The 23,985-nt window shown below is 36.5% G+C and overlaps 1 protein-coding gene across 12 annotated transcripts in view; it reads right to left on the bottom strand.

Annotated features, from left to right (window-relative positions):
- Positions 1-23,985, bottom strand: part of ST7 (suppression of tumorigenicity 7) — a 250,897-nt gene that overhangs the window by 174,547 nt on the left and 52,365 nt on the right. Inside the window, exon 1 of one of the 12 annotated variants that reach the window (XM_059171656.1) lies at positions 3,464-3,587. The exons of the other annotated variants lie outside the window; for them this stretch is intronic. Coding sequence (XP_059027639.1) covers positions 3,464-3,572 — 109 coding nt within the window. The 5' untranslated portion in view covers positions 3,573-3,587. Of the gene's footprint in view, positions 1-3,463; positions 3,588-23,985 lie in introns of those variants that run through there. 12 annotated transcript variants of the gene reach the window in all.

Here is a 23,985-nt window from a genome sequence, read left to right as displayed (position 1 = left end):
AGGTAAGATCAGAGGTAACGGGACCAGATCCCATAAGGCTTTAACTCTGAGGTTGAAGAAACTGGGGGAGTTTAGCAAGAGAGAAGTCTGACTATTGTTTGAAAAGACTCTCTCTCAAGATAATGTTGTTTAGAATAGACTTGGGAAGCAGGATTATCAGCCAAGAAACCTTTCTAGTAATCCAGACAGAAAATGGGATCAGAAATTGTGAAGGTAAAGTTAAGTTTTCTCAACAGAGTGCATGTGAAGATGAGAACATAAAGGCATGAAGATGAGAACATGAAGTGGATGACTTCAAGAAATTTTGCCCTGAGCAACTGAAAGGATGGAGAAGTTATGCTACGAAGAGGAGACAGATAAGTGAGTAATAGGTGGCAGAGGCCCCAGAAATCCAGAGTCTCGGTATGTTTTGAGTTTGATGTATTTATGCGCCATCCAAGCAGAGATACTGAGTAAACCACAGGATAAGGTCTAGAGTCCAGAGAAGTCTAGACTAGACTAAGGGTCCAAAGTAGAGAGGTCCAGACTAGGTCTAGAGATCTAGAGAAAACATGTGGCAGATGTCTGCATATAATTGGTATTTAGAGATATAAGAAATAGATGAATAAACGAACATTAACTTTGGAGTCATAGAGTTCTGGATTCAATTCTTGGCTCTGACACTGTGTGACCTTAGACAAACTTCTTTAAAACCTCTTGATTGGGTTCCTGGGTGGCTCAGTCTGCTGAGCAACCAACTCTTGATTTGGGCTCAGGTCATAAACTCGGGGTTGTTGAGATCAAACCTCAGGCTCCACGCTGGGCATGAAGCCTGCTTTAGATTCTCTCTCTCCCTCTCCCTCTGCCCCTACCCAACCTCCCTCCCTAAAAAAACAAAACTAAAAACAAAACACTTTTCTGAATAAATGGGATAATAAAACCTACTTTTGGGAGTAAATGAATTAGGAACATAAAGCACCTAAATGGGTGTCTGGTACATGTCAAGCTTTCAAATGGTATTGGGTTTATCACTTTTTAAGCAAATGAATGGTTTTATCTAATCTGTTTTATTAGAAAGAAAGGTTCCTCTATCCTTCTTTCTCTTTCTTCCACCTCCCTCATGCCTGTTAATCCCTTCCCCTAAAATGAAAAGTTCTATCAGACACATGAATTTCTTTTCCTTATGAAGCCAAGGAAAGATGACATCTAAGAAAGAAGGAAAGGAGAAAGGTAGGCATTTAAGCACCCACCCCAAAGCTGTGCACTCCAAAAGAACAATGTATGCTGAAAACTAAATAATGACAAGAAGCAGGGGTGGTTTAGAGACAGAGTATGATAACGTACTTTCTTCAGAGCTGAAGCCCTCACAGGTAAGTGTGATTTTCTATTGTCCTCTCAAAGCCACTTTGACCCTAAGAAATGTAAATATAATTAAGCAAAACTGGCTAGAAACTTAAGAAACACATCCTAGGCAAGACAGGCACTAATGCTCCCTGGATTGGAATCTCGGCAACTGTGAAGAAGGAGAATAACATTTGCTCTGTCACAGGGGTATGATGGTGTTATTTGCAAGATTGGACTTAAAAAAAATAGTATTAATATTAAAATCTGAAGAACTAAAATAAAATTGGCAAAATATTCTGAGTGACTTCAATAAATAGCGATATACATATTATGATGGTGTAGATGATCACTTCTTCATCTTGGGAGGTGCCGTCAGGCTCCCTTTACAACTCACTCATGACAACCCTTCATTGACTACAGGCAATAAAACACAGGAAACTCTCTGGCTTCCTCTGAGAGGTCCTGTTGACCTGGGAATATGAGGCAGTTATCACGGAAGTAATACATGTTTAATCAAGAAAATATTTTGTGACCTTGAAATTTAATTTGTCTTAAACATATAACTTCTTCAAGTAGAACAGAATTTTGTTGGGCCACGATGGGAAAATTGAAAAGGAAAAGTCTCAAAAACCCCAGCAACACATACCAATATTTGCTTCATTAGTCACTATTTTTAATCAACACCAATTTCAAAAAACTCTAAAACTATAAAGCATAAATAATTCATATTTCCCCCACTGGGAAGCTTAAGTCAAAATAAAAAGTTACTAAGACTGAATATATTTCCTCCCCCAAATTGCTATAACCAGACACGAGGAAGTAGAGCGAGACAACAGCAAGGTGTTCCAAAGATTGATTATTAATAGCATGTGTTTTGTGATGATTTGAAGTTAACTCATTCTTGAATGTCTAATTTTTTATGGATGACTATGATAACTCTAAAACAAAAAGGTAAATTGGTTTGCATGTTGCAATGATGGTTCAAAACATTACTTATCCCACCCTTAAGTTATACTGAAAACTTCAAAACCAAAAAAGAATTATTATTAATTACTAACATTCATTAAAGAATACATAAGGAGTAGAACCATCAGGTTAAAAATATATTTGGGGCACCTATGTGGCTCAGTTGGTTAAGCAACTGCCTTCGGCTCAGGTCATAATCCCAGGGTCCTGGGATTGAGCCCCACATCAGGCTCCCTGCTCAGGGGGGCGGTTGCTTCTCTCTCCCCCACTCCCCTACTTGTGCTCTCTCTCTATGCCAAATAAATAAATAAAATCTTTAAAATATATTCAACATAAAGGCCCTATAGATTATGCTAAATCACACTTTAATATTTAATTACACAAACTTTTCCTCAAAAAGAGAAAAAAATCCACTCGTGGATCAAAGATTCAAAAGCAGACAAGAAAAATGTAAAAGCCTTAGGAGAAAACATGGGAGGTTTTAATAATTTTTTTTTAAATCTCAGAGAAGGGAAGGCCTTTGTAGACAAGACACAAAACAAGACCCATAAATAAAAACGTTTGTAAGCCTGACTACATAAATATTTTAAATATCTGCATAAGAGAAGAATGCCATTAATAAGACAAAAGGCAAATAGCAAGCTGGAAAAATTTATTTGCAAAATATATGGCAGAAAAAAAGATTAACTTTCTTAATGTAAAATAAGCAATTATACATCAATTAAAAACCAATTTAATATTATTTAACAATGTCCAACCTCATTCATAATTAAACATAGTTAAATGAGATATTATTTTTAACCATCAGATTAACAAAGATAATTACTTAAAATTATTAATGCTTCCTATGAAATGTTACCCGCATTTTAAGGTTAGAAAACTGTGTAATCTTTCTAATATCACAGGAAGTGAGAGAATAGCCATTTTTTAAAGTTTGTTCATACACAGCACTGGTGAAAGTGAGGTGAGCAGGAATCTTCGTACACGATTATTGATGACATCTTATGAAACACTCTTCAGGAAAAATGTCATAGACTCCATAGCCATGGCCCCTGAAAGTGCTACACAATTTTTCCTGCTCATGAGACAACAGCTTATCTACTGTTAAAAAATTAAAATATACCAAGTTCTTGTGCCTTGATATAAACAAAAGAACTACAAAAGCAGGACTTACATATGATAAATACTGTGTTCTTACGTCCATCAGTATCCCAAATAAGGGAAAACACAAGGCCAGATGTTATACTGCCTTCCAGCTCTTCTCCTAAGACCTGCACAGTCATCCCACACACAAGTCTGTCAGACAGGGTACTCTGACTTCTGCCCCACTCTCATTACTGCCAGAGGAACTACCCTGGCTATAAGACCCAGATCATCTATGTAACTCAAGCCTGCCAATCAGAAGATAATATTTAGCATTGTATTTAATAGGGAATAAAGAGAGAGACACTCTGTCTGATCTCTATCTCTTAGTGTCTTACACTTTGCACTTTACCATGACTAAAAATCAAGGTACCGTCTAGCCCAGGCAGAAGCTACAAAACAGAGTACATACTGTGATGGGCTATTTGAAGAGTAATTTGGAAACAATCATCAAAATTTTAAATTCATGAACTCATCTGCCCATACCACTTTGAGCAATTTATTCTGCAAATACACATACTGAAAAAGACGTGCTATAAATTGAATGTTGGCATCCCCTCCTTGCAAAATTCATAATGTTGAATCCTAATGCCCAAGATTATGGTATTTGGAGGTATGGCCTTTGGGAAGGGATTAGTTCATGAGGGCAGAACCCTCATGAATGGGATTAATGCCCTTATATAAGAGACCCCAAAGAGTTCCCTTGTCCTCCTGCCATGTGAAGACACAGTAAGAAGATGGCATATATGAACCATGAAGCTGGTTCTCACCAGAATCCAATCATGCTAGTGCCTCGATCTTGGATTTTGCAGCCTTGAGAACTGTGAGAAAAAGATTTCTGTTGTTTATAAGCCACCCAGGTCTACAGTATTTTGATACAGGAACCCAAACGGATTAAGAGAATTTACAATAGCCAAACCTGAATATAACTTAATAGCCCATCAACAGACGACTGTTAAAACGTGGTACAGTCATATAAAGGAATTTTTTTAAAAGCTGTTTTTTAAAAAGAATGCAATCAATATAAATGGTAAGTCTCTAAATCTTTTTTCAAAACTTGGTTAAAAAGGCAATAATTTAAGGAATATAAAAATATGGGTAAAAAGCTCCCACTTGTGTAAAATAAAAGGAAGAAAAAATATATACATATATTTATTATGCAAGATCATTTCTGAAAGGTTGCATACAGCCACCCACATTCCTTGGCTCAGAGCCCTCTTCCTCCATCTACAAAGCCAGTAACAGCAGGTTGAGTTGTTCTCATATCTTATTATTCTGGCCTCTTCTGCCCTCCTTTTCCATATTTTTTTTTATTAGACAGCGAGCGAGCACAAGCAGGGAACGGCGGGAGGGGTGGGGGGAGATGGAGTGGGAGAGAGAGTCTTAAGCAGGTTCCATGTGTCAGTGCAAAGCCCAACACAGGGCTCGATCTCATGAGCCTGAGATTATGACCTGAGCTGAAATCAAGAGTCAGACGCTTAACCAACTGAGCTACCCAGATGCCCCCCTCCTCTTCCACATTTAAGGACCTCTGTGATTATGCTGGGGTAACCTAGATAATCCAGGATAATCTCTATTTTAAAGTCACCTTATTCACAACCTTAATTCCATCTAATACCTTAATTTCCCATTGTCATTTAAAGTAATGTATCTACAGGTTCTAGAAATTAGGACATGGACATCTTTAGAGATTATTGTGCTTACCAAAAGCAAGGTCATGCAGTTTAAGGAAAAGGACTTTCTTATTTTTCTTTCTTTCTTTTTTTTTTTTTTTTAAAGATTTTATTTATTTATTTGACAGACAGAGATCACAAGTAGGCAGAGAGGCAGGCAGAGAGAAAGAGAAGGAAGCAGGCTCCCTGCTGAGCAGAGAGCCCGATGTGGGACTCGATCCCAGGACCCCGAGATCATGACCTGAGCCGAAGGCAGCGGCTTAACCCACTGAGCCACCCAGGCGCCCAAGGACTTTCTTATTTTTCTTTAAGGCAAAAGATGCTTTGCTGAAATAGCCTATCCAGCTATTTTAGGAAAATGGGAACATATGTATGCATGCAGACAGAAGGAGCATTTATATATGAGAAAAAGGATCTTTTTAAAAGGTGATATACATGGGGAGAGAGTAACAATGCAATGAGAAACAATGTATATGGAACTGTATGGAAAAGATAACATTCTGGCTAGCACCAAGCATTAATCAAATTTTCCCAGTAGCAAATGTTTTGCAGGCCTTCATTTTTCTCTAATACTAATTCTTTTAAAGTATCCATACTACTGCTCTATAGCTCAGGCTGATTTAGTGACTGTAATACGAATCCTTGGCACATATACATCTCTAAGCTTCACTGGAGGAGAAAAGTTGAACACTCCAGCAACAGCAGAATCTGCAATGAATAACCAATCTGTTTCCTCACCTGTTAAAATTACATTCATCTTCAATGTAGAAATAAATGAATATGCAGTAGAAATTCAAACCTGTATTTCAGTATGACACATTTCTAACCCCTTTAAATGAAAATCAACTAATATGTGTACACACACATCACCCAGGCTTCCTTGCTCACTAGTGAAGCCTTGAGGACTTCCCCAGAGAAATCTTTGAATATTCCAGAAAGCATCTTCTATCGAAGGTAACTCCGCCCCAATCCAGGGAGAAGGGAGTAGATGGTGAAGAGAAGAAGGAAGAAGAAAAATGGGGGAAAAAATGAATAATAAGGTTTATCAGGGTACATGTATATAATTCCATGAACTAAGTTTTATAGAATGAAACTAGAGAAAAGTACTGTTCAAGATACTAGATTAATTCTGTTAATTGTAGATCCTTTTGACAACTATCTTACTACATATACTCTATGAAATGCAAATATGAAAGTATCTATATTAGCAACATTTTCTACCAGTGATGGTTTCCCAAAAGATAACTGGTACTTATCAGCACTCCATAGTGGCAAAACCAGACCCACTTGGGAAGAAATGAACTGAATCAGCAGATTAAGATTCTAACCTTTAAAATAAAGTTACCTATAACCACTCCCTAGAGACTTTCCCTAGTCTAGTGAAGCAACTTGTTCCCTAGAGACTTTCCCTAGTCTAGTGAAGCAACCTGTTCAGTTTAAGTATGCCATGCAGAGAGAGGATTTTCTGTGCAGAGTAAATATATACTTACCCACCAACTGACCATGTGTGAAGTTCTTAAAATGAATCGGTTTCCATGTACAACCATGTTACTGATGAAACTTCCTGGGCTCTTCTAGCTACCATGGCAGATTGTTACCCTTAACACCACTCTCCAAACTTTGCAGGACAATTTGTGGAGCCAAGCAGTGTGGTCCATGACTATAAAGAGGAGAATCAACCAGCCCAAACTGAACTCAAGTCCAACTCACCAGGATCACAGCCTAACCAAATGTCCCAACCATCCCCTGGCATCTGCACAGATGTGGAACAGGGAGGGAATGCTTTAAAAATATGTATTTTTTTACACACAAAAAAATATTAATTTTTAAAAAATAAAATTAAAAGCTCTCTTTTTCTTATACAAAAGAGAGAAAGTGAATGGTATTATTGAATTCTTCCATGACCTTATAACTTCTGAATTTACACAAAGATACTTTAAAATATATACCAAAGAAACGTACATTTCTAGAGTAGGATAGTCTGAAAATAGGAACCATGTATTTTAAACTTTTGATGCCTTATGGCTTTCAATTCCATTTCTAGGAATTCACCCTAAGGTAAAAACCATGGCTATGTGCAAAGATTTAACCACAAGAATATCTATTATAGGGGGAAAAAATACTAAATAATCATTACTGAAGGATTAGTTAAAAATATGTTTCAACCTACAAGAAAATAATCTATGGCCATTAAATTTGAAATTGAGGCAAAATGCCACTAAAAAATACTGTGGCAAAATATGGGGCAACTGGATGGGTCACTCGGTTAAGCAGCTGACTCTGGATTTTTGGCTCCTACCATGATCTCAGGGACCTGGGATCAAGCCCCGAGTTAGGTTCCCAGCTCAGAGGGGATTGAGGATTCTCTCTCTCCCTTTCCCTTAGCCCCTCCTCCTGCTTGCATACACACACTCACTCTCTTTCTCTCTCTCTCAAATATATATATAAATCCTAAAAACAAAACAAACAAACAAACAAAAAACCTGTGGCAAAATAAAATATTGTTAAGTGAGAAAAAAGCAGACCGCAAAGTACTATCTACAAAATGGCATCCTTTCATACATATACTCAAAGACTATTTTATGTTAAAACATATTAAGAGAAGTTATCACAAAGTGGAAGGATTTGAGATCTTATTGAAGATATATGCCTTAAAGACAGAGTTGCAAATGTTCACTGGATTTTACACACACACACACATAGCTGTCTGTATCTTTGCATCTACGTAAAATATAAATCTGTCAGTACACTGCCCTGTAAGTGCTCAGTCCATACATGCTGACTTGTAGCTATACTTGTATAACTACCCACTCAACACTTAGCATTTGTAGAGAACGATTTTAAGCTATTTACATATACCCTTTCAGCATGGGCTATGTGTTGTCCTCAACTGAAAGATTACAAATTAATCAAAGATTACTTGCCCAGTAAAAAGCCAAACAAAGGAGCGCCTGGGTGGCTCAGTGGGTTGGGCCGCTGCCTTCAGCTCGGGTCATGATCTCGGGGTCCCGGGATCGAGTCCCGCATGGGGCTCTCTGCTCAGCGGGGAGCCTGCTTCCTCCCCTCTCTTTCTCTGCCTCTCTGCCTACTTGTGATCTCTGTCTGTCAAATAAATAAATAAAATCTTTAAAAAAAAAAAAAAAAAAAGCCAAACAAAGATTCAATCCCATCTATCTGACTCCAAATCTCAGAGCCTTTTCTTTCTTCTCCCTCTCTTTTTTCACTATTTGTATTATTTAAAATGTCTACAGTGAAAATGAACTCTGGAACGTTAAGGAAACCACATGTTGGTTTTTTTTTTCTTTTTAAAAAAGATTTTATTTATTCATTTGACACAGAGAGAGGAGAGAGAAAGGGAGAGAAAGAGCACAAGCAAGTGGAGTGGCAGGCAGAGGCAGAAGAAGAAGCAGGTTCCTGACTGAGCAAGGAGTCTGATGCGGGACTTGATCCCAGAACCCTGGGATCATGACCTGAGCGGAAGGCAGGCGTTTAGCTGACTGAGCCACCCAGGCATCCCACCACGTGTTATTTTAGATATAAAAAGATTAAAATGGTTTCATGTTTTAAAATAGCTCTCACCCTAACTCTAAGAGATAAAAATGTCATTAGGGTATCAATCAAAGCTCACTAGGGGATAGTCTTATTTATGAGGAGGATTAAAACTGGCCAGCAAAGATTAATACTGGAACCAGAGTGAGAAAGTCTTTTTCAGCAATAGCAACTGCCAAACCCTACCATCTGCTGTGGTCTCCTCTAGTTGGCATATTAGAACTATCTTCCAAGTAGATTAGGAATGATCATTAGCAATGAAGAAGGCTCCAGATAAATTACAGGAAAGTTACTGCATTAGATCTATCCTTTTAGCACCTAGCATTTAGCAAGTATTTCCCACTTAAGACTACAGTGGTAAAAGCCCAGGCTTTTCTCTCCCACGATCATCCCCCGCCTTAAAGAACATAGGGCACTAAATATTTTACAAAAAATTTTTCTCCTCATAATCTCTACACAACAAGCACAAGTATCTGAAATAACTATTTCAATGCAGTCTAGGGTCATTCTCATTCCTATATAGACTAATGTCCCCCAGAAGCCCACTGTAGTAAATCATTTCCCAAAGCAACCAGTTACCAGCAACTTGACAACTTAAATGTTGGGCAGTGATAAGCTAAACTCTAGTATCAGATATTGGAGTCAACTCTACCTAAAAATAATTTCATGAAATTTAAGATAATGATATTTGCCATATAATTAAAAGTCTCGTGTGATCTCTCCCTCACACTTCAGCAGCAGTAAAAAAACAAACAAACAAAACCACCAGGGAACATAACAATTTTAAAAAACTTAAGTGCAACACAGTATGCTGACATGTAATAGATAACTTTAATAGGATAATGAAAATTGAATAAAATATTTTCCACCTCCAATAGGAGAATTTGAAAAGATTATAGCACTCAATTATCCTGATTTTCAAAGAAACCGTCCAGTCAACTCAAAAGATGATGGTCAGAGGCTAAGATTAACTTCTCTGGATCAGTCTTCTACCACAGGACTATCAGATGTCTAATCCACGACATCTGAGTTAACCTGAGTCTTGCTCAGTTTAAATGGCATCATAAAATCTTTGCCTCTTCATCTTAAAATTGGCTCTCCTCAGGAAGCTTTGGTGGTAGTACTGTACATTAAGGGTAGAACATAAAAAGGCAATGCTGTGTATTTTCATACAAAATACAAGATCATAGGACCTTGCTCCCAAACACCAAATTCTTCTGATCACCAGCATAAAATACCAATGTTCAGGGGAAGGCTGCCTCCTAAAACATGGCACACACAATTGCTCCGACTGCCCATGAGGCTTCCATGGCAGCTGCTTAGGGCAGGACAGCTCTCTCCATGTCATACTCCCTGCGTGCCTGCAGCCAGGGTGCTGGGGCCAACCGAGAGCTTTCAGTCTGGTTAGAAGGAGGAAGAAACTTCATACGAAGCAACCTGCTGAATTTTGTAAGAGTCTAACAGGCCTGTAGGCTGAAGTGTTAAACAACGGCATAAAAAAAAATTAAAAAAAAAAAAAAAAAAAAGTCTGCCACTAGTATCACACCCATTCCTACCAGTCGAAAAGGATTTTAAATTGAGACTGGGTTGGAAGAGTCAAGCAATTGGGGTTTTCCCATCTGATACAGGGCATTTTATTATTAGGTGACTACTATTTCAGAATACAAAATGGGCATCCAAACCCAAAAGCGTATGAATGCAATAGATGGTTGCCCCAGGAAAAGCCATAACTGCCACCTAAAGGCTCCTGGCCCCACTTCCTTTTTCTGTTTCAACAGGATTCCCAGAAAAGGCAGCTTGAATGATTATCTCATTTTCACAGGGGCTGGGAAGGAAATGAAGTACAAAACCTAGCACAGCTGCTACGTTAGTCTTGTTTCTACTACCGATTTTCAAAAGCAGAAAAATAAAGTCCAGTCAGCAAAAGGAGTAAAATACCCAGTAATTTCCTATCCAGATTCTACTGATTCATGATAAATATCACACTGTCCCTCATTCCAGACATGACATTTTTGGGGGCGCCATACAAGACAAATGATGAAATATGCTGCATCGTTTGGACTGACATCCAATCATCAGTAACAGTAACTGTGACTGCCACAGAGTGCTGTTCACTTAATATTAGGGAGGTGGCTCACGGCGCGAAAGGCCAAACAGAATTTTTAGTGCTTTAGGAGTAAGGTGGTCTAATAAAACACAGAAAAGTCAAGGCTTCATGTGTGGAATGAACTTCCCAAACCATAATAAACAATTCCCAGAGAGAGTTCTTAAATAGAAAGTAACTATTTTACTTGCCAGCATGGGACCTCCACAAATGCAGTCCAGGTCAGAAAAAGAAAAACCAGTATCTCGGGCTTTTAAACGCTTAAACCCTAAGAAACCTCCAGAATGATTTATGAAATAGGCATGAAGCTATATATTTTTTTGTCTGTATCTCAAAAATTCCCAATCATCTAGTTGTTCATATTAGATCCTGAACTAGCAAATTCTCTGAGGATTGTTTAGTCTGCAAAGAATTTACTCAAAGGCTAACCCTAATTTTTTGAAACTACAAAATAGAGTATATTCAATGCCAAAGGAAAGGGAAAATTAATTCTATAAACAGTCCAGTTTTATCCTGCTTAAACTTGTCAAGTAGAGAAAATTCTTAAAGTATTTACGAAAAAGCTATTTTCATGCTGGCAGCAGTGGTTAAAATGGAGACATTTCATTTATTAAAAAGAAAAAATCTAAACAGCAGCTTTAAATAATCAAGTTCTTGTGAAGTAAAAGGGTTTGAAAATGATGAAATTGAAAGAAAGTTAATATTTCTACTATATATGTACTTTACTTTAAGCAAATTAGATATACTGAATAAAATTTGAATTTGCAGATGATGATTTGCTTTTTAAAAAGGTATACCCCCCCAAAAAAACCTAAAAATAGAAAATGTTGCTCTCATTCATTTGAAATACTCTACTGACAAAAGAAATCAATGCACAATTTCAGGAAACAAAGGCAAGGCATACTCTCCATCCCTGACTTATTGTTCCATTCTCATACCACACACAGCTGGTGTTATGCAGACTCCAACTTCCTCCACAAGAGAGCCTGGAAAAGGTCAATTTAATACTAAAAACAAATGGACTATAGTCAGGTGTGCAGCTGGTGACTACCCAGCAGATGAAGACCCAAGGACTCAGAGACCTAAGTATATTATACCTAAAAAACCCAACTCTCCAATTCTCTACATGGAATCAAAGGTAGGCACAGAGTCTTTACTTAGTGAAACCTTGAAGCCACAACAACACAGTAAAAGTATTTCATAATATGGATAATATTACTGGGTACAGTGGGAATGCTGTCTGTTCCCCTTGAGAGAGCCAAACAAAAACATCTCTGTAACATGCCAGTATAAAATCTAAAGGAAACAAATCCAAAAGGAAACTCATGGGTCTTTTGTTTCCCTATTATTCCTCCTTAAACAGCAATAATTCTGTGCACCCCACGTAAGAATCAAGAAGACTTTATCAAATGCCGTTTAACTGAATTAAATGGAGTTTAAGTAATGCATAATTTGCCACAGAATCTATATCAAGTATCATAAAGCTTTATAAGAAAGAATTACAGATGTGTGTGACTTTAAGAAAAGTTAACAAACAAAAATACGAACACATAAACCAGATAAATTGGGGAATATTATTTGTATTTAAAAGATTCTCCTTGAATATCAAGCTTGAGCTAAGCTAAAATATAGTACCACTACAAACGTACGAATTCCACATTTTCCTCAATAAAGAGATGGAAACTGACATTATAGTATTTAATAAGCAAGACACTGAGAAATGAGATTAAGCACAGGTATTAGGTGAAGTAAGCATAAAACCAGGACCACTAATGTTCTGTCTTTAAACAGCTCTTCCCAACACATCATAGACTTTCCTAAAAAAAACTATTAGATGGACAAATTGCCTTTAATATTTAGTTTGGTAGCCACAAGGTGAGTAAACTTCCCAAGTCCTAGAGAAAATGGAATGCAATTGGAAGGATAAGGCAATAACATCAAAGACTCTAATATAATAATATCTAATAAAAGGTTAATATTCATTGAGCCTTTACTAGGTAATAAGCATTTTATGGGATTTAAAACTCAAAACAGTCCCATGATATAGTACTATGTATATGCTCATTTTAGAGAATACACTGAGGTGAAGAGAAGTTAGTTAACCTATCCAGTGTTACACAGTTGCAAGGGTAAGGATTCCAGCCCAGAAAGTCAGACTCCAAAGCAGGCAAACCAGGAACAATGCACTTTGCATTATGAAGTGCAACAAGGTGAGGCACCTGGCTGGCTCAGTCAGTACAGTGTGCAACCCTTGATCTCGGTGTTGTGAGTTCGAGCCCCATGTTAGATAAAGAGATTACTTAAAAATAAAATCTTTAAAAAAAGAAAAGTGCAAAAATGTATTCGAAATGTGTGATGTTTTTCACTAAGGAGCAGTGACTATAAGGGTAGGGTGGAAGAGGGGGCAACAGGGGAATGATGACTTTGGAAAAAGAGTTGAGAATATCTGTTGTGTTAAAGGAATGTCTATGATGATGATCAAAGGATGACTTTTTTAAAAATGAGAATAGCATTAGGAGGACCAGGGAAAGGCATGGAGTAACTGGTAAGAGATGAACTTTAGAGTGAAATAGCAGGTGAGATCTGAATAGCTGGAAATAAGGGTAAGATCCAAATAGAAGGCCTGTCATGAGAAAAGGCAGTCAGGAAAAAGCAAATAATACATGCAGGGTAATAGTAGGAGTTAAGCTGGGAAAGAACAGTAGGGACCACATGGTGGTTAGCTTTAAACCCCTGGGCAAAAAGTTCATATTTAGTTCAAAAAGCACTGAAGAGTTCTTGAGAATGTTTTGAACAGATGCTGGGTATTGAACAGCTATTTGGCATAAAAGAATACAAATGGCACAATTCCTATATGCTAAGTCCAATGTAAAACTAACCCTAAATATACAAATCAGAAAATGATTGCCTCCTAAGGAGGGAAACTGGAAGGGGCAAAGGGAATTTTCTGAAGTGACAGAAGTGCTCTCTATCCTATGTGGATGGTGCTTACAGGTGTGTGTGAAAGTAAAATTGTCAAAACTCATGGAATTGAACATTTAATATCTGTGTCTTTTATTGTATAGTAGTTAGATCTCAATTTTTTTAAAGGGCAAAAAAGTAAGGGGAGCTGAGACAAGTTAAGGTGACTATTACGGAAACCCAAGAGAATACTACTAGAAGTGAGAAGACCATGGATGCAAAGAGAAGCAAGAAAAGGACTGCTCACATGTAAATTATGCATGTGTAAAAGATTTATATAAATCAGTGTCAATGTAAATAAAGTATATATGAATGACTTACAATTTAATTCTTCTTGTTCACTTAGAATGTAGACTGCCAGAAGGCAGGGACCAAACTTAAAAGTTTTCCACTTAAAACAATTTTTTTCCTCATTATTTGCAATTTGTATCCATATGATGCTATCATTATACCTTGATTATACTCTAGTTTATATCAAATATACATGCAGGGTCTAGTGTTTCTGGATAGAAAACTTTTAAAATAATTAAACTATAGATTACTTATCATGTGCCATTAAGGGCTTGTCATCCTACCTACCTATTTCATTAGAGCATTACAACAGTCCCATGAGGTAATCTATTATCTCCGTTTTAATATGAATAAACTGAGGCTGAAAAAGATCATGCCCACAGCAACACAGTAAAATAATGTTTTTGTCTGTCTCAACGCCCTCTTCTTAAGCACTGTACTATGTAGTTACACCAAAAATAACAAAGTAGGTCTACCTGGAACCAACACAGGAAGAGGGTGAGAAAAAGTCAGTACAGAAGAACTCAAACCCCAAAAGTATATTCATTTCCACAGCTTTCAAAGATGACATTAGTTAACTGGGGGTTATTACAGGACTGCCATTTTATAAACCACCTGAAACAGGGGTGGGGGTATTGATGTTAGTTGCTTTAGACATCAGATAAATGTTTACAGATCCATATTTATAATGCATACATATAGCATGCTATTGGAAATCAGTTCAATCTCTATCAAATCTGCCTTTATACAGGTTAAAGACTTTTGGAAATTATCGAACTAATGTCAAATAATTAGAAAAGGTTATTAAAGTCAATTTGAGCTCAATTTAATTTTTAAAGGTGACAAATGCCAAACTGAATCTGTTTTTGGAGAAAGGCTAGTTTAAATCTCTGAAATCATAAGAATCCAAAGATTTATCAGATTTGTAAAAAGGCCAATAACTCAACAGGGCCACAAGACCAATTTCATAAGAAGGGGATCCTGTTTTCAAATATAAAAATTCTTAAGCTTAGATCTTTCTAACTAAAGAAATGTAAATATTTTGGCAAAAGCTAAAGTGAAATTACTTCTAAAATATAATAAAGTGATTTTCTAAAATATAAAAAACAAGAGTAAGAAATATAGTTTGTCTTGTTGAAAAAGCAAATGTTTGGGGGACTATAAAAACATTTTACACGAAAATAATTTTAAGTGTTCTAGGTATAAACCATTCTTACTTGTTAATACATATCCACAAAAGACTTCTTCATGGCAACATTTGTTTTGTGAAGTTTCATTTTTTAGGCTATTTAAGATGTTTTCAGAAGTTCAAACAAGTCCTCCTAACTCAAATTAATGACATTTTACTAATACCATCACTTTTACATTTTACTCTACTTTTTCAAGGAACTTGTATTCGGTGGGTAAGATACTCTACTCCAGATAAGCATTCTTTTATCAATTTAAAAAAAAAAAAAAAACCTCTTCTTTTAAGTTTATAACTATTTTATTTATTTATTTTTTAAGATTTTATTTATTTATTTGACAGAGAAAGAGAGAGAGTGGCAGGGAGAGGGAAAAGCAGACTCCCGCAGAGCAGGAAGCCCAACATGGGGCTCAATTCCAGGACCCTAGAATCATGACCTGAGCCGAAGGCAGACACTCAATTAACTGAGCCACTCAGGTGCCCCAGTTCATAACTATTTTAACATTGTTGGGTGACATTAAACCATACGAAGAGACAGAAATACCATGTTTATGAACTGGAAAGCCCAATATTGTTAAAAAGTCAACTATTCCCAAATTGCTTTCTAGATTAAAACACATTTCCAATCAAAATCCCAGCAGGACTGTTTGCAGAAACTGACAAGCAAATTTTAAAATTTCTGTGGATACGAAAGGATCGAGTATAACCAAAGCAATTTTGATAAAGAACAGACCTGGAGGGCTTACCCTACCTGATTTCAGAAGTGATGATAAAACCATAGCAATCTAGACTATGCTATTGTTCTGAGAATAAACACACAGATCTCTAGAATAAAATACAAAGAAAAGAAATATAGGGTCAAATGATTTTTTATAAAGTTACCAATTCAATGAGGAAAGGACTGTCCTTTCAAGAAATGGCACTGAAACAACTGAATTTTGGTGGAAAGCATGAATGTCCACCTTTATTTCAAACTATATATGAAACTTTACTCAAAATAGATCATAACACACACAGAAGCAAAACATATAGAAATTTTGGGAGAAAAGGTAAGGAAAAAACATTACAATCTTGGGTAGGCGAACATTTCTTATATCTGACTCAAGAAATTGAAAACCTGGACTTCATCAAAATTAAAAACCACATGACTAATAAAACTAAAAGCTATTAGCTATAAGAAAATAGTGTCAATACATATATCTAACAAAGGACTTGTATCAAAATATATGAAGAACCCTCAAAACTCACTAAGATGAACACCCAATTTTTAAAATGAGTAAAGTACTTGAACAGACACTTCAACAATGAAAACAGATCAATGGCCAATAAGCACATGAAAAGCTGTTCAACATCTTTAAGAATGAGGGAAATGCAAATTAAAATTGTCACAAAATGTTATCACTACACATCCACTAAATTAGCTAAAATTAAAATCACTGACAATACCAAGTGTTGACAAGAATATAAAGCAACTATGCTCCCACATGTTGCTGATGGGAATGTAAAAAAGTATAATTGTTTTGGAAAAGTTTGGAAGCTTCTCAGCACTTGCCTTTCTAGGTCTTTACCCAAAAGAAAATAAAACATATGTCCACTCTGAGAATTATACAATTATAGTAGCATTACTCATAAGAACCCAAAACAGGTAACAACTCAGTATCAATGGGCATATGGCTGAGCCAATTATGTTATTTCTATTAACTCAGTAATAAAAAGAAATGAATTATCGAAGGCCACAAATACAGTTGAAAACATTATGCTGAACAAAAGAAGTTATTCACAAAAATAGTATACATTGTATGTTCCCATTTATATGAAATTCTAGAGATTTGGAAATTGACTGCAAAGGGACACAAAGGAACTTTCTAAGGTTATAGGGATGTTCTCTATCTTGATTGTAATGATAAGGATGGTTACATATATGTATATATTTGCCAAAATTCATCAAACTGTTATATATTTTATCCTATGTAAATTGTCCTTCAATAAAATTATCTAAAGAAAAAATTGTTTTCCCTTGTCATATTTGGCATATTATGCAATGCCAATTCCAATGCGAACCAACTATTTTTCTTTGATCCGTGGGTACTGATATCAAAAATAATCTCATCTACACTGTTTTAACTGAATGAGAAATACAATTTTAGTATTATTAATCTCTCTGTTCTCCTTCTCTTCCTGACTCACCACCTATATCCAGTTGAACTTTAAATTTCTTGAAAGCTTTTTGCTCTTATTTCTTCTCACATGTTAATCCTATGTATTCAACAAATATTTGTAAAATTGAATCACAGTCTCTATATCCTGTCTTACTTTTTTCACCTATGTTATTCTGATAACAGACTAAAAGTCTTGTCATAGGGTTTTGTCTACTTTGTTTTTTCTCTCCCTCTTTTTTTAAAAAATATTATTTATTTATTTATTTATTTGGCAGAGAGAGTGCAAGAGAGCACAAGCAGGAACAGCAGCAGAGGGAGAAAAGAAGGTTCCCTGCTCAGTGGGAGGGACACAGGGCTCCATCCCAGGACCCTAGGATCACGACCTAAGCCAAAGGCAGATGTGGTTAAGAACCCACTAAGCCACCCAGGTCCCCCTTTCTCACTCATTTTTAACACAATCTTTTTCAAACAAACTAATATGCAAGAACCCAATATGTAAAACAGAGTACATTTATAAGTTTAAATGTATAACATTTAGTCATAAAATCAACCAAGAACATAAGTTCATCTATCAGTCTTACTTATACATCAAAATTAGTTATTATTTTTTTAAAAGATTTTATTTATTCATTTGACAGAGAGAGACACAGTGAGAGAGGGAACATAAGCAGAGGAAGTGGGAGAGGGAGAAGCAGGCTTCCTGCTGAGCAGAGAGCCTGATGCGGGGCTCAATCCCAGGACCCTGGAATCATGATCCGAGCCAAAGACAGACACTTAACGACTGAGCTACCCAGGCACCCCAAAAGTAGTTATTATGAATATTGAATATATCTGTTTTTCTTTTAGCTTTGCAGTTATTAAAAAGGAAATTCAGATTAAGAGCCAGGTCATTGAACTAAGGCGTATGGGCCAAAACCTGCCTACACCTGGTTTTGCAGCCCTTGATATAACATTTTTTTTTAACATTTTTAAATGGTTGGGGGCAAAAAAAAATAAAAGAAGAGCATTTTTTGGTATGTGAAAATTATATGAAATTCACATTTCTGTGTTCATAAATAAAGTTTTACTAGAAGAGGGGACGCCTGGGTGGCTCAGTTGGTTGGACGACTGCCTTCGGCTCAGGTCATGATCCTGGAGTCCTGGGATCGAGTCCCGCATCAGGCTCCCAGCTCCATGGGGAGTCTGCTTCTCTCTCTGACCTTCTCCTCGCTCATGCTCTCTCTCACTGTCTCTCTCTCAAATAAATAAATAAAATATTTATAAAAAAAAAAAAAAAAAAAAAAAGTTTTACTAGAAGAGAGACACACTCATTTGACTATGGCTGCTTATTTGCACAATGGCTGAGCTGAATAGTTGCAAAAAAGACTGTATGGGCCACACATATAAAATATTTACTATCTGGTCCACTACAGGAAAAATTGGCAGACCCCTGACTTAGAGAAGCCCACCAGCATTCTGCGGAACCAACTTCATAGAAGAGTTTAGAACCACTTGTAGTGAACTATATTTTCCAAAGATGGCCACAAAAATATTTTCCATCCTACTTGCTCTTCTACAATCGAAACTTGCCATTCTCTCACCAAAAGGAGGAGTCTAATCCCCTTCACTTTGAATCTGGGCTTGTCCTGGTGACTTGGCTGGCCAACATAATATGGTGGTTGTGGCTCCTGAGACTTCCAAGACTAGGCCATAAGAAACCCTGCAGTTTCCTCCTGGGATTCTTAGAATGCTCCATCATGGGATGCTTCCCCTGAGAACCTAGCACCATGCTATTAGAAACTTGAACCTCATGGAGAGAATAAGTATAAGTTTACCTGCCTACACCCCCAGCTGAGTCCCACTTCAACAGCCAACTTCAACTGATAATCAAGTGGGAGAGCTATCCTGGACCTCCAGCTCAGGTTAAGACTTTGGATGACTCCTGGGGCACCTGGGTGGCTCAGTGGGTTAAAGCCTCTGCCTTCAGCTCGGGTCATGATCCCAGGGTCCTGGGATCAAGCCCCACATCAGGCTCTCTGCTCATCAGGGAACCTGCTTCCTCCTCGTCTCTCTGCCTGCCTCTCTACCTACTTGTGATCTCTATCTGTCAAATAAATAAATAAAATCTTCAAAAAAAAAAAAAATCTTTACTTCAAGAGTGTCTCAAAGTTCTCTGAAATATAATAGTATGAAATTTCAATAAAATTCTGATGTATGATGGGAGAATAGCTATTATTTTCTCTTCTCTTTTCAAAAAATCCTGTAACAAAACTTCAAGGCCTCATAGCACCTATAAAATAGGGTTCTCATCAAAAAGCACTTACTAGGGGCACCTGGGTGGCTCAGTGGGTTAAAGCCTCTGCCTTCGGCTCTGGTCATGGTCTTAGGGTCCTGGGATTGAGCCCCGAATCAGGCTCTCTGCTCAGCAGGGAGCCTGCTTCCCTTTCTCACTCTCTGCCTGCCTCTCTGCCTACTTGTGATTTCTGTCTGATAAATTAACAAATTAATAAATAGACTTTAGATGACACTTGCCCCAAAGGACATCTGACTGTATTAGAGACCCCACAACAGAACCACCACTGGGTATAGCCAACCCATAGAACTGTGAACTACAATAATAAATGCTTATATTAAGCCACTATGTTTTGGGGTACTTTGTTATACAGCAATAGATTATTGAAACATCATTATACTAAAACAAATCTAGGAAAGTTTCAGATGAAAAATTCCAGAATCCTGATTCAAGTCCATGCATCACACCAAGCCAAATCCTACCAAAGCCTCCTGCTAACCTTAGGTGTTCTAGAAGTAGCTAAGGATGAAGGACATAAGTGGTAAATAATACTCTAATGGAGTCATTGTGATTTCCTAATCTATATGCATTCCAGTGACGCTCAGTACTTCTCAAAATATGCCAATAAGCCTGAATTTTAACAGTTGGAAACTCTCACAAAGAAATAGAAAACAATTTTTCCAATTCCTAAAATTATATTAGGATTGGCAGGAGACAATCCTTAGTTTTCACACTGTAAATAAACTGGTGTTGATAATACTTCATTATTTTTATTTAATAATCTTTTTTAAGAAATTTTATTTATTTATTTGAAACAGATCTCAAGTAGGCAGAGAGGCAGGCAGAGAGAGAGAGAAGGAAGCTGGCTCCCCACTGAGCAGAGAGCCCAATGCAGGGCTCGATCCCAGGACCCCGGGACCATGACTTGAGCCCAAGACAGAGGCTTTAACCCACTGACCCACCTAGGCACCCCTTTATTTAATAATCTTAAAAAAAATAAGCAAACTTAAATGAAGTGTTAACTATCAATATATAACTAGGTATCAGTACATAACAGTTTACATATAACAAATATGGGCTTAATAATAAAAATCCATATGCTATTCTGCTGTGTCACTCAGATGTTTCTGATATGTGCCAGTTTGGTGTAATACACTTCTTAGCTAGAATATTTAATTAAACTCAATATTAACATCCTATAAAGCCCACACAACATATTTTCAATAATATTACCTTAAGCCACAGTAGATTCAAATTCTAAAGAAAGAGTCCTTAGTGTATGATAGGTACCCTACCACACTCTAGGGTTAGGTCTAAATTGGTGTAAATTTCATCCAAAAGAGACCAGTGGTAGCTCTGAATCATTAACCTTTTGACATTTCTGAGAACCATAATGTGTCACAGAATGGTATGTTTATTTTATATCTTATTATTTATATTTTATTATTACCAGAACTCTTAAGAGTCCTAATTTTTTAATTCAATAATTATTTGCAGGATACAATATTTATGTGACTATGATTCACATTAATGTAGAAAACAGTTACACAGTTAAAAGACAATGTTTTAAGAGGAAAACATTTCAAATTTTAGTGGCTTAATCCAATCCCACAAGACTACTTGATCAATTAGTGATACCTGCCATGTGGGTGACCAATAATGAGAAATACCTGGACATTTGCCAACTCTAACCAGTTTTATCCAGTTTCATGCAGTCTCCTTTCTTCAGATCTCTCACTAAGTTACTTCAAAAACTTGCATAAAAGAACTTCCACCCAGTCTTAGGAAGCGACATTTCCCTTTCTTTAACCAGTGTTTCTCACTGCTCCACAGGTAACCCTTAATAAGTGCTAACAACATCCTGGCTCCAAAAAGGAGATTCCCCTAACACCAAGATCCTCTAATATCAAGAGTTAATTGGTTGAGCCGTATTTGGGGCCAGAAGAGCTTAGATGGTAAGTGGCCAACCCTGGTAGAATGTAGTAGAGCCAAGATCTGAATCCAGGCAATCGAGCACCAGAGTATCTACAGTTAGTCACTGAACCTGGCACATGGATGCTGCCCTTTCTACAACATGTATTAAATTGTATTTTCATCTTTTAGTTCACAATTACACAAATCCATTATTAATACAAGCAAAATCTCCACAAGGAAAATTTTATAATTCACTATTCTAGCACAGCAGTTACGACATCAGAGAACCTGTAAATAATTCAAAATTTGTGTATTTGCTAATTAACATATTAATAAACATGTTAATAAATGCTTTCTATTTGTTAGGAAAAAATATGGTGAGATAGCTATACTCTCTGAAAAACAATTTTTTAAAATAGCAATTCACATATAGTCTTATATTGATAATTTAAAGCTACTTGACATAATTTAATGCAATGACTATTATTATTGTTAAAAATACACATTAGCAGTGACTTTTCCAACTCAGAATCCATAACAACAATGAATCCTATTCACATCCTGTGTAACTCCATGGGGAGTTTATGGGGAAAGTTTCCATATATGGTCATTTTTCCCCATAGACTCCCCATGGTTTATACAGGATATGAATCTGATCCATTGTGATAATGAAAACAAGAGATCACTGAAAACTCATGTGTAATTTCTGCTGAACAAATGATAGACTAACAATTAGGGAAACCAATACTTAAGTGAAAATAAGTAATCAGAGAATTTAAAAATAACCAGTGGGTATTTTTATTCCATTTCTGTACTAGCAGAGTAAGTATATAAATATCCAGAAGAAAAATATTTTTCTATCTTATTTAGCTTAAAATATTTTCTTGATACTAAAAATTACAATGTCAAACAATAACATGCGAGAAACCCAAAAGGAAATTTCACATCAGAAATATATTGTCGAAAGGAAAGAAAAGATGGTACAGCAAAACAAGTCAAAAGTTATATTAGCTTTATTTAACTTTCCCAGGCTCCTATACGACCATGTCCCAACATAAATCTCTGTTATCTGTAATTATTTTCCCATATTTGTGACATTAGCAGTCTGTGGTATTCTACTTATCTGAAGTTATGTAGCATAATATTTTTCTTTTACACCCACTGCTTGAATGCTGACTTAGAGGTAAGTATTTATGTGTATACACAAGTATTTGTACTTTTGCTTTAAGTAAGAGGAAAGAATCTAAAATCCAATGCAGCTAAGTACTAATAGCCAGTTAAAGCTGTAGGAAAGGGAAATGGCTATATTCCTAAATTATCTTGTTCCATATGACAAAAGCTAATAAAGGGGAAAACAAAATAATATAGTACAAAAATGCCAAACATACTAACAGTAAAAACAGCACTCTGACACAATTATTTAATAAGAAGTAGGACTTATATGGGAAAATGGTCCAGTTGTGAATAGGCATTTTTGAATGAACATGGTAACTATTAACATCTCAACTGATTCACAGAAATTACACCAAAACAATAGATCCAAGTTTAACCTCACATAGACTGGTTGTCAAGAATGGCCCTGAAATGCATGTAAAGAAAGGAGTGTGACTCATTTGTTGCTCTATCAAAGAGATGCCTGTTTAATTGTATAGTTTCTTGGTGACCTAATATTTCTAGAGTATATTCTTTTGACTGTCTTCCACACAATGGCTCAAAATTTGAGATAATTACATTATTCTTAGAAATATGCTCACTATTAAAACTGAGAAGCTGTCAGTTCCAACTTAGTAATGAAAACAAAGGGCAACAGCTGTTCTTCTGGTGTCCATCAAAGATAAACCACATGGGGTATCACATGTATCCCAAATCCTTTCCAGCATCTAGCTACCTACTCGAGGTGATGTGGGCATCCAGACAACTACAGGGCCAGCCACACCAGAGCTCAAGAGAACTGACATCTCAACACACATATCCAACATGTCCCCATCACTACTAAGCTCACTAAATCCTAACGCTTTATTGGCACGTTAGTTATTTCTTTTTCCCCTTCACAGACATACTAGATGTTCTGTTGAATTTATTACAACTATAACAAAATTTTGGAAGGAGGGATTAAATGAAAAAAGAAAAAAAAAAACTATTTGCCCAGAGGCATGCTGTTTCTCAAAAGGTAACATGTTGCTCTCTTCACTAGACTAATAAGACAGGGTCTCTGGAAGCCATATTAATGTGTTAAACCAGGGCACAATTCCCACCACAGCACACCTTAAATGGTACCCTTGAGGCCTCAAAAAGTTAAACATGGGAGGGAGACAGGAGGAGGACTAAGTGAGATAAATGCTAATTGAATAAATGTTCATTGTACTTGAAGTGTTTATACTTTGGAGAATAACTGGCTTTATCAAGAAGGATGTAACCAAATGAAAGCAGTACAAAACTGGTTT

The sequence above is a fragment of the Mustela lutreola genome, chromosome 4, assembly GCF_030435805.1.
Source record: "Mustela lutreola isolate mMusLut2 chromosome 4, mMusLut2.pri, whole genome shotgun sequence".
NCBI lineage: Eukaryota > Metazoa > Chordata > Mammalia > Carnivora > Mustelidae > Mustela > Mustela lutreola.
This window is presented reverse-complemented; position numbering and strand designations above follow the sequence as displayed.